The sequence below is a fragment of the Diceros bicornis genome, chromosome 8 (assembly GCF_020826845.1).
Source record: "Diceros bicornis minor isolate mBicDic1 chromosome 8, mDicBic1.mat.cur, whole genome shotgun sequence".
Lineage (NCBI taxonomy): Eukaryota > Metazoa > Chordata > Mammalia > Perissodactyla > Rhinocerotidae > Diceros > Diceros bicornis.
Window position 1 is genome coordinate 41,495,083 of NC_080747.1, and position 14,342 is coordinate 41,509,424.

Below are 14,342 nucleotides of genomic sequence, written 5' to 3' on the forward strand. Positions count from 1 at the left end.
AAAAAATGAAGTACTGCTATGTGTTACAAAATGGATGAACCTTGAAAACATTATGCTAAGTGTAAGAAGCCAATCACAAAAGCCTACATATTGTATGATTCTATTTTTATTAAATGTATGGAATAGATAAATCCATAGAGACAGAAAATAGTAGTTGCCAAGACAGGGGACAGGGGAAAATGGGGAGTGACTACTAATATATACAAAGTTTCTTTTTGGGGTGAGGAAAATGTTCTGAAATCACATAGTTGCGATGGTTGCACTATTCTGTAAACATACAAAAAATCGTTCAGTTATACACTTCAAATGGGTGGATTGTGTGGTATATCAATTAGATCTCAAAATTTATTTATTTATTTTTAAAGATTTATTTATTTATTTATTTTTTCCCCCCAAAGCCCCAGTAGATTGTTGTATGTCATAGCTGCACATCCTTCTAGTTGCTATATGTGGGACGCGGCCTCAGCATGGCCGGAGAAGTGGTGCGTCGGTGCGCGCCTCGGATCCGAACCCGGGCCGCCAGCAGCGGAGCGCGCGCACCTAACCGCTAAGCCACGGGGCCGGCCCTCAAAATTTATTTTTAAAAAAAGTGAATGGAGGGAAGAAGTGAGAAGTGGACATGGAAATAGCTTAGGGGGTACTGAAATTAGAGTATTCTTCCTCACTTAAAAATATCTCCTGTATTGGAAGACTATTTTTTCCACTCATTGCTGTATGATCTGATATTTTATCATTTAGTTTTGAAATTTATGTATCCAACCTAGTTCCTAACCCTAATCTCACTTAATCCCAAAGTTGGCATTTGTGTGGTTTATAGTTATGAAAGTAATTAAATATTTCTTCATACTGCATTTTTCAATTGGTCAAGAAATTAATTGATAACAGGGTACAGATTCACAATCAAATACACATTGTTTATGAGCTAATCTTTATTCCATTAATTTTTGTTTGTATTCTTAGCTGCAATTCTCGAAACTTATTTTCTGATTGAACATTCTTTAATTTTAATTCCTCAGTACACAGCTTGATTAAATTTATTGGAGAGAAGCCTTCTATTTTCCCTGAGCATCACTGTCAAAAAGTCTTTATATTCCTTATTAAAACTTTATTTGGAGAGCTCTTAAGTTTATTTCATCCTATGGAAAAGATCTGCCCTTAAAATTTTATTTTTTTAGAAGAAGCATATAATTTTATCATGTTTCTGGCATTTTAATGGTGATAGAGAATTAAAACTTTAAAAATCTATTGGGGAAGAGAGGAAGAGAGCTCCACCAAACCTATGTTCTTTTTTTTTTTAAGATTTTATTTATTTATTTTTCCCCCAAAGCCCCAGTAGATAGTTGTCTGTCATAGCTGCACATCCTTCTAGTTGCTGTATGTGGGACGCGGCCTCAGCATGGCTGGAGAAGCGGTGCGTCGGGTGCGCGCCCGGGATCCGAACCTGGGCCGCCAGCAGTGGAGTGCGCGCACTTAACCGCTCAGCCACGGGGCCGGCCCAAAACCTATGTTCTATTATCCAGCTTGGTGCATCATTACGTTACCCTAACAGAGTCCTTACTATTTTTCTAGCTTCTTTGTGACTAGTTCATTGTTAATATCTCTGTTCTTTTTAACCGTTGCATTACACTGTCTCCAATCTGTCATGTTCTATCTATGCAAGTTTTGGCTCAACGTATGTTTTGTGACATAAAAAGCAAGCTGAACTTCTTTCTGCCTACCTAGAAGCTTATTTAAGCAGGAGGTAAATGTACTGAAGAATTATAGTTGCATATTTGTTTTCTTGGGTCAAGCAATAGAACAATGAAAATTTAACAGATAAGTTTTCAGTTTTTGTCCTTCATTTTGCTTTATTTGGAGATTGTATTGTGAAATACCACTGTAGAGATTAAATTGACTTATATAGAAACTGCTTGACAAAAAGTGAAGTTTAGAAGAGATTAGCAGAAATGTAATAAAAAGAGCTTTGTACTATATCAACTTCTGGACATTTTTCTTGGAAGTGCTACTAAATAATTGTGAATTAGTTGCTTTGTACTTCAATTTCCTTTTCTGTAAAATGAAGTTAACAGTTAATTCCCACTATCAAAATTATAATTATTAAAAATATGACACCAATTACACTACAGTACTAAAAGTTTTATTTGATGGTTAATGGCCATATGCTTGTGTCTCATATGGAAATAAGAGTATTTTATTGTTATATATCAATTTTGTTGTAATGGCAAACTCAGGTATTAGCTGGCCTTAAAAAGTAATTAGTTTTTTATTCATCAGAATTAGGTCTGGAGCTCCTTATAGTATCAAATTGGAAGGCAGTCTTACATGAAGATAAGCTCTTTTTTTTTTAATCTTAAAATTTCTTTCTTTCTTTTTTTTTTTTTTGTGAGGAAGATCAGCCCTGAGCTAACATCTGATGCCAATTCTCCTCTTTTTTCTGAGGAAGACTGGCCCTGAACTAACATCTGTGCCCATCTTCCTCTACTTTATATGGGATGCCGCCACAGCATGGCTTGACAAGGGGTGTGTCGGTGCGCGCCCGGGATCCGAACTGGGGAACCCCGGGTCACTGCAGCAGAGCGCGTGCTCTTAACCGCTTGTGCCACTGGGCTGGCCCCAAAATTTATTTCCTATACAAGAAAGAACATATATTCAATAAAGACTGATGAAACATGGGGCTGGCCTGGTAGCGTAGTGGTTGAGTTCGTGCGCTCTGCTTCTGTGGCCTGGGTTCGGATTCCAGGCATGGACCTACACACCACTCTTCAAGCCATGCTGTGGCGGCGTTCCACATACAAAATAGAGGAAGATGAGCAGATGTTAGCTCAGGCCCAATCTTCCTCACCGAAAAAAAAAAAAAAGGCTGATGAAACAGAAAACCAAGAAGAAGCATGTATATTAACTGAATATTAAAAGACTTAATGTGATCATACCACAAATCTGAGTTCCTTGGGCACCAGAGGAAAGAGGAAACTGTGTGTCTTACATAGTCCTTGGCAGCTACAGTAGTACCTGGCACATAGTGGATGTTCAATAAAGATTTAGGATAAGTAAAATTGATAAAGTGTGATGCATATTTTAAAAATGTAAAAAAACTTGAATTATTCCCCACTGTTGAATTTGACATCATTAATAAATTGTGGAGGCAATTCCGTTCTACTTCCAGTGTTGAGTACATGTTTTATTAGGAATAGTGGAATAAGACAGACAGTTTTTACTATCCTTTTTCTTACCATGCAGTGGAGACAACACTTTCAGGAAACTATCAGACATAGTTTAAAAATACTAGTATACTCTATCTGTACTTCTGAAAAGTAATACCAGGCGTGTACTTATTCTTGTTGTTTGTAGTGCTAATCCTCCATCTGGAATTGAAGATGAAGCTGCTGAAAATGGCGTACCTAAACCGGTAACATAAGGCTTTGAAATCTAGTCTCTTCCCTATTTAAATTACCTTTCACTTAGGAAGAAAATCAGAATTTACCGTGACTTTCAGTCTTGCATGATCTGGCCCCCTCTTATATCTCCTGCCTCATCTGGTGCCATCGAAAGCATAGTGATGAGGAGAAGAAATAGTGGAAAGAGACTTCAGATGAAATAGAGCATGTGCAAAACCTTCATGTTCATTACTTTCAGGGAATTGAATGGTCGTAGATCAACCAAATAGATCACAGTGAGCCTGATTTTCAAAGCAAACATTGAGTCCTGCAACCCAAGTTTGATTGTCATAGTTTTTTTAGAGAATTTTTTTTTATATATAAGTGACAGTGTCTGACCTCATGCTTATTAAAATTGGTGTTTTTGGAGGTTGAACATGTCATTGGTCCTATGAATGTTTTAACATTCTAATCCTGTAAAAAGAAAATTGTTATTTTGCAAGCTTGAACTTGTATACAAAAAGTATTTTGCCTAGGTGATCTACGGTTTTTATTTACTATTATGTGACTAAGCACAAAATAGCCTTTTAGAGCCAAAATAAAGCCTTTATAAATGGCTCTACTTTTACTCATAGAAAAAAGTATGTCTCAACCATTTGCATGCAGGGTCTCTTCTGGGTATAAATGAGTGCCAGGAGTAAGTGAGCTCCTCCTTGACTGTTCAGTGCTTTTCAGCCATAAAACTATGATTCTTAGAATGAGTTGTTTTCCTCTTACCTTCATATTCTTTTTGAGAAGAGTTCCTCAAATACATATTTTTTAGAATTTTATCCTCTGGATATCTTAGTACATTGCCTTAGACGGTTTTTGCAAGAGAATTAGTTATAAATAATAGGAAAAAAATACCTGAGTTGTTATTTACAAAAAGATGATGCTGAAAAAAGGTTTTATTTCATATTCTTATCCCTTTTTATTATGTAAAACATCAAAGTTATAAATGAGTTGAAATAGGTAGCAATGCTATGAGCTTATAACTTTTTTCTCTATAACTGTTGCTCAAAAAATGCAAAATGGTTACTTCTTCAGTTATTCATATTAGATGTTGAAATGGATTATTGACTATATTCTATAATTGTTTATGTTGGTGTAGAAAGTGACCGAGACTGAAGATGATAGTGATAGTGACAGTGATGATGATGAGGATGATGTTCATGTCACTATAGGAGACATTAAAACGGGAGCACCACAGTATGGGTAAGTTATTTTTAAGTAAAGTTATATGCCTAAATCAAAGGTAGTGTGCCTGTATCAAACCATTAGTGGTTGATTCCACTGTTTTTACATTTTTCTGTCTTACCGTGATATGAAAGAACTCTTGTTAAACAAATTTCACCATGAGTTGCTAAGAGAGTAGATCTTAAAAGTTCTCATCACACGAAAAAAAAAAAATTTGTAACCATGTGTGGTGATGGGTCTTAACTTATTTTAATCATTTTGCAATTTATACATATATCAAATCATTATGTTGTACACCTAGAATTAATACAGTGTTGTATGTCAATTATATCTCATGATAAAAAGGGATTTCATCATGAAAATATTTCTTTCTTAGAGATAAAGTTAATTAATTAGGTAAGGTTACATGAAGCAGCAGTTTTTGATTTCTAAAAGTGTTTTTATAAATAGAGTACTACAAATTCTTTAGTTAGAAAATCTTAAATTGCAGTTCACATCTGTATTATTCTTCCATTTTTTTACTTATCCAAACCTGAGTCTAGGTTTTTAATTTTTTGTCCAATAAAAATAATATCAAAATATCAGTATTTCTTTTTGCTCCTCATAGTGTATTTTTCAAGTTGTTAATTATTAGGCTTTTTTGGCCAATATGTTGTCTTAAGCTTTATAGTCCATAAAACTGATCAAGTGAATGGACTGTCATTGACTCATTGAGCACATAAAGAATCTTCTAGAAACTTTGAAAGGGAATATATTAAAGTACAGATTTTGATTTTGTTATGGTGATAGAATAAGTGTCAATGTTTTTTCTGTGTTTTTCAGATTGGATGTATAATGTGTTACTTGTGCATTGGGAACATAAACTTTTCATTAATTGTACTATAGTTCATTAAGCAGCCTTATCTGGAATCAATTAATATATTCATAAATACTTTTGAATATTTTATTTCCTCAGTAGAGCCATTTTTTCAAAAGTTATTTCAGGAAGCTTAAAGGTAATTCAGTATTTGTTGTAGTCAGTTTTGCATTATAATAATGACTGCCCATGTAATTTTAAAACCCTAGCAACTTTTCAGGGAGCAAGGTTGAAGAGAGACTAAATTATTCCTATAAGGATAAAAAACTCTTGATGTTCTCTTCATCCCCACTTAAAGTAAATAATTAGTATTGGGCTTATAATATAACACTAGTAGGCCTTTATGCTAATAGGCCTTTACTATCTACATTATGGAAAAGGAACAGTTTAATATAACTCTATAATAATTATTTGCATATATAGTAAATACTGTGACATAAAATTATTTGTATTTGCAAGTGTAGAACAATTAAAGCAAAAGGAGATTTCTTTTATTAATACCACCAGTTTTTTGCTGGGAATTGCATGCACATATTAAATGCGCAGACTCCTGTAGTACTTTATCTGAACTTTATTTCTTGTAGCAATTTCCAGTTTCATGAATTATCTTTGTACGTTTTTATCACCTTTAGACAAGTAGAAACCATAGTTTATGAATTTTTTTTATTTCTCACATTGCCTTACATATAATAATTATTCAGTAAATGTTTATTGACTAAATAGCCTGCATGTTAAAAACCCAATTGTCTTTGAATGGTTTCTCTCAACATTTGACTATGAAAATTTTCAAATATTCAAAAAAATTGAAGGAATTGACATGTGAATACTGGTTTATCTGTCACCTAGATTATACAATTTACATTTTGCTACATTTGCTTTGTCACATATGTAAATATCCGTCTGTCCATGCCTTCATCTATTAATCCATCCATTTTTTATGTAATTTTTTATGCATTTGAAAGTAAGTTACAGATCTTTCTGAAGCGTGTAAAGCTTATTTAACCTTGGTATCTCAAGATATAGCTCTTGAAAACTGAAAGAAAGCCAGTGATAAAATAAAATTTGATGAATACTTACTTTGTGTACAGCATTTTCAGAAGCAAATTTAAAGAGCAAATTGTGTTCAAGGAACAATACTGAATTGGTTTATTGTAAGCTGTTAGAAAGTACAAAATAGCATTTTTTTAGGTAACATACTTTTGTTATAGAGTTCATTTTATCTTATAAGTGAGGTATGAAGAAAAGCAAATCTTAGGGTAGGAATAATTTGTCTTGTATAGAGAAGTGGTTTCTTAGCTATATCTTTGAGATTCATCCATCCATTCAGTAAAGACTTTAAAGATGGATTGTCTGGCACTGTATTAATTGATGATAGGAATACGAAAAATAATAAAATAGTCCTTATTTACCAGAAGTAGTGAGGAAGACAGACATATGAGGAAATACTTTGAGGGCAGTATAAGTGCTAGAATAGAAACATGTACAAAGTGATTTGAAAGCTTTGAGAGGAGAGTTGCTAGAAGTCTACAGGTGTTGAAGAGAATATCCTAAAGGAGGTAATATTGAACTTGTTTGAATAATTCTTAAGATACAGGGAAGAGGACTGATGTAGGCAGAGGACACTGCTTAGATGTCGAAGAAGCATGGCTGGGAGGAACCACGTGACTGAAGGGTAAGGTAGATGAGAAAGGATGGTTGAAACCACTTAAGGAGGGAGTTAAGATGTTTTTGCTGTGTTATCACAGAACCTTCAAAGACTTAGGCAGGTCAGATTATTTGAAAAGAGAACTCTAGCCACAGTAGTTGAGATGGACTAGATAGAGGGAAATTAGTTAATAGATTTGAAGTAACTGTCCACATAAGATGATAATGCAGACTAAGCCAGCAACAGTAGTATAGGGATCGATGGGAAAATAAGATATATTTGAGAGAGTAATAACTAGAAATAACATGAGTAACTGGTTGGTTGTGGATGGAGAGGGAGATAAAGGACTCAGTGACTTAGAGGTTTCTAGGGCAGTTAATTGAGTACATGAAAGTATATTACGATGTATGGGTAATGTGGAAGGAGCAAGTTAAAATAAATTTTTTTGATGCAGTTATTTTGAAGTTCCTTTAGACACCCAAGTATGTAAGACTAGCATCTAGAGAAGTGTGAGACCTCATGGGGGTCAATTGGACAGTATCAGATTTGCTTAAGTACAATTTTCCAGATAGGTAAGCTTCTCTACAGACAATGAATGCGAAGGCTTGTTGGCTTTAAAAAAGAAAAGTAATGTTTTAAAAGGCAGAACAGGGAAGGGAGAGTGGCTGCATAGGAAGCAAAGAAGTTCATTTATTGAACTCATGGCTAAGCCTTTTATAAATATTGTTTTATCCTTTGGCAGTTTGGTAAGAGGACCATTTAGAGAAATTCCTTGACTTTCATATGTTTGACTTTGAAACAACTAGAACTTTTGTAAATCATATATAGATACCCCAAAAGTGCTTTTGCGGTGATGCATTTAGATTGTTCACATGTAAGCATCATGGGGCAGGCACCATATTTGTCTGGCTGCTCATTCTCTTTGTAGCCTAGAACTATATCTGATGTATTGTTGGTACTTAAGCATTTATTAAATGAATTACTTAGTCAATGAGATGATTAAACATTTCAAGTTGGTAATGATAGTACTGCTTGACAGTACCAGTTTAATTTGTGCTACTAAATACTTTTTGCGTTTATAGCAGTTGAGCATTATACAATTATTTGAATATTTTTTTGCATTTATCCCTATTGTTTTTTAGGCAGAAAACAGAAAAATGATAGTGCTAATGTAAGTGAATACCCTAGGTCTCATAAATTTAGTACATTGGAGACAAAAGATGGAAATTATTAGGCAGACCAAAAGCAGTGAATCTTCATAAGTCTGGTTGGCTAAACTTGTGAGGGTAAAGAACCAAATTAAATAATGTGAATAAGGTGAGAAATGTATCATTGAAAACATTGTCCGTAACTTGAGGTCTTGCTAATATCTTTGCTCTATGGAAATCAAGCCTTCTTTCTTACCCACTCCCCTTGTTTAAGTCCGTTTTGGTTAGTATATTTGATTTTCCTACTCATATACAAGAATGCATTGTATAGAAAAGTAAGGAGCTGTCTATAAACCCATGTTACAGAAAATTTATGCAGGGTCCATAGGGCTTACGTGACTTGGCCAAGGTTACACGACTAATAATTGACAAAACTTGTATTTGAACCTGGGTCTGCCTGACTCCAGATTTTGTATTTTTTTCCTCTATCCCATGTATATTACACTCAGTTTTAAAAAAGTGCAGCTTAATAATTTTTTCAAATGTATACGTTCATGTAAACACCACCCAAATCAAGATATGGAACATCACTAGCATTCTGGAAACCGCCATCTTGTTTCCTCTCAATCATTAACCATTTACCACTACCAAACAGTGTTCTGCTTTCACCCTAGATTTATTTTTGAATTTTACGTAAATTAATTCATTTTATGGATAAAAGTATGGGTATTTGAAAGAGGATTTATCAACAATATGAAATGCAGGAAGGACTAAAAGGAGGTCACGGGATTTGTTAACAAGGTCGAGAAATTTCATTCTTGCAGGATTGCTGTATGTTGAATAAGTAGGAGGTGAGGAAATGAAGACAAGGCATATCAACTATTCTTCCCTTCCCAGCCAAATTTCATGTGAAGTTTGTTAGAATGGGATATTGAGTTAGTGGCAGGTAGGTTTTTGAGATGGAAAACAGGTCAGACTTTTAAAAACTATTTGTTTTTGTCTTTTATTGAGCAAGTGACAGACCTTTAAAATTAGTTTAAAACATTTTCTAGGATGTGTGAGTCAGTGTCAGTCTATCCAGTTACTATATGGGTGTATAATTTATTTGTACACATTGAATATACTGCTGTTTTTGTTTAGTTTAAGTGTCTCAGGGTAATTTTTATTATTGTTTTTAGGAGTTATGGTACAGCACCTGTAAATCTTAACATCAAGACAGGAGGAAGAGTTTATGGATCTACAGGTAAAATTTGTATTAGCTATTACAGTTCAATTAAAAAGAGCAGCTTTTGACCATATATCATAGAGATGGGCAGACTTTTTCTGGGCTACGTAATAAGTATTTTAGGCTGCGTGGGCCACATAGGGTTTCTGTCACATGGTTTGTTATTTTTGTTTGTTTTACAACCTTTTGAAAGGTAAAAACGTGTCTTAGCTCCCAGACTGGATAGAAACAGTGGTTTAAAACATGAAAATTAGCAACTTTCTATTGGTACAGGAATCCCTTATTATAAGTAACAAGTCCCTAATCTCTCTATCCAGTTTATCTTGTAGCTACACCATAAAGTTTGACCTCACCTTTTATTTATGGTAGACATTAATGATTTGTTTGGAAGCATTGCCATATTTGGTGCTAGCAATAGTAAAAAGGTGTCAGTGTTTTCTGTTTGTCTATGGTATCTCTCAGCTTTTTGCTACTGTAGCTCCTTCACCATTTTGTAATTTTATAAAATAGGAACAAAAGTCAAAGGGGTAGACCTTGATGCACCTGGAAGCATTAATGGAGTTCCACTCTTGGAGGTAGATTTGGATTCTTTTGAAGATAAACCATGGCGTAAACCTGGTAAGATTATTGTGGATTGTGTCGGTTTCAAAAGATTTAGTATAAACAGTCATTAGAAAAGTATTTTTTTCAGCATCAATTTAGAGTATTATTTTTTTAATGTTATTTTTGTTATCTTAAGCACATGATGAGTAGTAATAACCTGTGTTGTTAAATCTTACTGGTGGCGTAGCATTATATAAAAGTAGACTTGCATATTGTTTTATTATAATGTGATTTCTAAAGGAAATAATTTGGTCAAAAATTTTTATAGTCCCATTGCTTTATGGTGGTAATTGAGAGAGCTGGTAAAATTAGAAGGGGTGATAAGACTGATAGAACTCTAAATTTATATTTTTATAGTTTATTGTATTTTATATGTTGCATAAAAATAGAATCGAAATATTTGTACACTAAGAGTGTGTTTTATCTTTAGGTGCCGATCTTTCTGATTACTTTAATTATGGGTTTAATGAAGATACCTGGAAAGCTTACTGTGAAAAACAAAAGAGGATACGAATGGGACTTGAAGTTATACCAGTTACCTCTACTACAAATAAAATTACGGTAATTAGTAAACATTCCAAAATACCCCAGCATTTTCTACTGTCCCAATTTTACTCCCCAAATAAATCACTTTTTCCTTATAAAGGTGGTTAAGTGCTATATGATAGTTTAAAAATTCCATTCTCTTTACCATGTTTGTGTTTTCCCTTCCTTCCCTTTTCAGAGTTTCATATTAATGATTATCTGATGTTCTTAGTTTCAAGTCACAGACTAGCCACAGCTAGTTTGTCTTTATATGGCCTATCAATTAAAAATTGTGTGGTATCTTAATGGGGAATATGTTATTTAACTTAGGCCGAAGACTGTACTATGGAAGTTACACCAGGTGCAGAGATCCAAGATGGCAGATTCAATCTTTTTAAGGTGAATTTTAGTAAATTATCCTTGGTTGCTCTCATTTTTTGTTCTTGAGTCTGCTCCCATACCACTACTCAAGGGATGAGATTAAAGTGGAAATAGCTACCTTTTTTCCAAACCTTCAGCTTCCTGGTGACTTACAAATTTGCTGATTGTTGTTGTATCTCTACTTTTGCAAGCATGTGAATTTATAGCCTATTATACTAACAAATGCCAAGTAAAACTATTCTTGCTTTATGTCGTGATTTTGTTTTGAGTCATAGTATATGTTTGTTCATAGGATATAAAAGTTCATACCAGCAGGCTAAACTCTCATTGTAGATCATGCTATAATCTTTATCAGAATTGGAGTCTTATTTTTCCTAATTTTCTTTTAAAAAATGGTAAGGAAGATGGCATACTGCTTGTTATCTGAATGACACCGAAATCATCAGAGTAATATCTCTTGTGGTTTAAGAAATGTCAGGAGTCTTAGGCATTCTCTGAGAGTCTGAGAAAGACTCAATAGGATAAAGCCAATGGTTTTTTAAATTAATAATTAAAAGGAGTAGGTTTAGTGGGGGACTTGCAGATTGATGCTACCACTTGGGTATCAAGTCTGACTTCTGGCTTCTCCATTTCATGTTATCACAGATCCAGTCCAAAGAACAGTATTATATTTTCGTATTGTGGTACATAGTAACCTACAAACTTCTTGAAACCTGATTTGTACTCTTCTTCCTTTACCTTGATTCTTAAGAATTGATTCTTATATTGAGTGAAACTGGGATGAAGACTGGGAGTGGTTTTTAGATTGGATTGTATACTCAGGGAACGGTTGTGGGCAGGAGCTTTTCTGTGTCCCTCTTGGGACTGCAGCCCTGTCCACCACAATACTGCCTTATGCAATGCATGTGCTATATCCGCAGATGTAGCCGCTCTGCTGGACACAGTTCTGTATAGAGAATTTAATTTTAATTTACATCCTGCTTTGGTAAGTATTTGGTTCTTGTTCTGCTGTAAATATTTTGAAAGTGCGTGATAATGTCTATCCTATTTTAAATGGTCGTCAGGTTCTTTTTGGTGATATCTACGTATTTAGGCATTGAATATATTGTTATACATGATTACAATGAATAGATAGAAAAGTTGTCTTGATGATGAAATAGTTCATTTGCAGTGGTGCTTTTTATTTTCTTCTAACAGAAATGAGAACTGCCTTAGCACTGCCAGGTTTTGTATACGTCTTCTTTTTGCAGTAGACTTCTAAAACTAAAAAATAAAAAGAAACTCATAGGGGCTGTTCTCTTATTAAAAGTAGCCATCATGAATGAGTTTTTTACTGAAAAATTATTTTGAAGTTTCTTGTGGTTATATGAGAGATCATTGTTCTATTCTGATTTATTTGATTCTGAATGAATACAGACTTGAATTTGACGAATGTAGTCTAATGGTTTTTCTTGCCTTGATAATATGCTTAAATATTACTCGTCTGTTAGAAATACTGATTTGGAAATAGGGTATTTTAATAATGTGTGTGGCTCACATTTTTTCTTTATTGTGGTCTTTAGAATATATTTTACTGATAAGGCTGAAAATCTGCCACCAATGGTGTGTAGGAGCATATGACATTTTCAGGCTGCAGTTTGATTTACATTGAATTTCGGAAAAGTTTCTGTCACCTTAAATAAATTTAAGAAATATCCTCGCTTGGATTTCTGTGGGACTAATATTTTTTGAAAAAAATGTTTTTTACTGTCTATTTTGCAACTCTAAAGAATACAAAATAATTATAAAAGATGTAATTGGTATCCAAAATATGCAGAGGTAAATTTCTTACGTATTAAGTGCCAAAATGTGTATTTTAGACAAAATGCTATAGAAATTGGAGAAATGAGAGAGTTGATTAGAAATTACTTTGGGATTAGAAATTACATTGAGTGCTATATGTAAGTCCTTTCTATTTCTCTCTTTTTAAAGGAAAAAGTCTAAAGTGGAATGCAATAGTAGAGAAGCATATGCTATTTTAATCAAAGCCTTGAGTCTGGAGAAGAGAAAAAAAAGTATTACAGATTGAGGAAATGGCTTGGGCAAAGAAACTTATGTGTTAATTGAGAAGTGGATGAGAGGATTATTTAAGAAATTAGCCTTATTGGATCAGAGTGTTCTTTTTGGAAAGGAGTAGGAGATGGCTTTGGAGGGTGTGGTTCACTTCTAGAAAGCCTAGAAACAAGGAAGATGAGTTGGGGGAGTTATTGCCTACTTGTGAGCAGGAAAGTGACTTATAAGTAACACTTTCCTGGCAGCAGTGTATGGTGTGGTTGGAAAAAGAAAGTCCAAGCTCTTATCTGTTTATCCACCATTTGAACTAGAATTATTAGGATTGGTGAGAAAGAGATGGAAGGAAAAAAACTTGCACAATTTTCTTGATACATTGAGCACATCCACTGTGCCCAGCACTGTGCTAGATGTGATAGTAAGAAAGGATCTCTTGGGCCGGCCCCGTGGCTTAGCGGTTAAGTGCGGGCGCTCCGCTGCTGGCAGCCCGGGTTCAGATCCCCGGCGCGCTCCGATGCACCGCTTCTCCAGCCATGCTGAGGCCGCGTCCCACATGCAGCAACTAGAAGGATGTGCAGCTATGACATACAACTATCTACTGGGGCTTTGGGGGGAAAAATAAATAAATAAAATTAAAAAAAAAAAAAAAAAGAAAGGATCTCTTTATTCAAGGAGGTCAGGATCAGAGTGATGTGTACATATGAATGAACGACAACATATTGTGACAAATGTTATCTTGGTGGTATTGACAAAGTGCAGTAGGGAGTTCAGAGAGAGTGGGTTATCCTACATTGTGGAGTCTAGAAGGATTTAAATAGGAGGTGATAATCGAAAGATGAGTGAGTTTTCTTTAATAGGAGAGAGAGGAGTATAGGACATTGTAGGCAGAGTGATACAAGCAAAACCAGATAGCATGAAAGAGAGTTGGGGTGGATGAGAGAGATCGTAGGAGAGAAGCCTGGAAATGGTAGAAGTGGGGCCATGATGCGCAAGACCTTAATCTTAAACTAGCCTGCAGATGTGTGTAGGCAGTAGGAAGCCATTTGAAAGTTCTTGAGTAGGAGAATAGCACGAGCAAGTCTGGTTTTTAGAAAAAGAACTAGCACCAGGATAAGCTATAGAACGTAATGGGGAGAAAAGGGAGTCAGAGGCCAGATGGAGCTATTGCAGTACTGTAGAAACGAGATGAACGAGGACCCGAACTTATACTGGTGAATGGACAAAGAAACAGATTTAAGAATCATAATTGGGCCTGCCCCGTGGCTTAGCGGTTAAGTGCGTGCGCTCCGCTGCTGGTGGC

The 14,342-nt window shown here is 34.8% G+C and overlaps 1 protein-coding gene across 32 annotated transcripts in view; it reads left to right on the plus strand.

The window, feature by feature from the left end:
* The window catches only part of FIP1L1 (factor interacting with PAPOLA and CPSF1), a 71,516-nt gene that overhangs the window by 2,729 nt on the left and 54,445 nt on the right, over positions 1-14,342 (plus strand). For 18 of the 32 annotated variants that reach the window (XM_058547090.1, XM_058547091.1, XM_058547063.1 and 15 more), the window contains 5 exons: positions 3,349-3,406; positions 4,525-4,628; positions 9,438-9,502; positions 9,995-10,102; positions 10,518-10,648. In XM_058547090.1, coding sequence (XP_058403073.1) covers positions 3,349-3,406; positions 4,525-4,628; positions 9,438-9,502; positions 9,995-10,102; positions 10,518-10,648 — 466 coding nt within the window. Of the gene's footprint in view, positions 1-3,348; positions 3,407-4,524; positions 4,629-9,437; positions 9,503-9,994; positions 10,103-10,517; positions 10,649-10,942; positions 11,012-14,342 lie in introns of all 32 variants that reach the window. The other 14 variants (XM_058547084.1, XM_058547086.1, XM_058547057.1 and 11 more) reach the window with 2 other exon arrangements.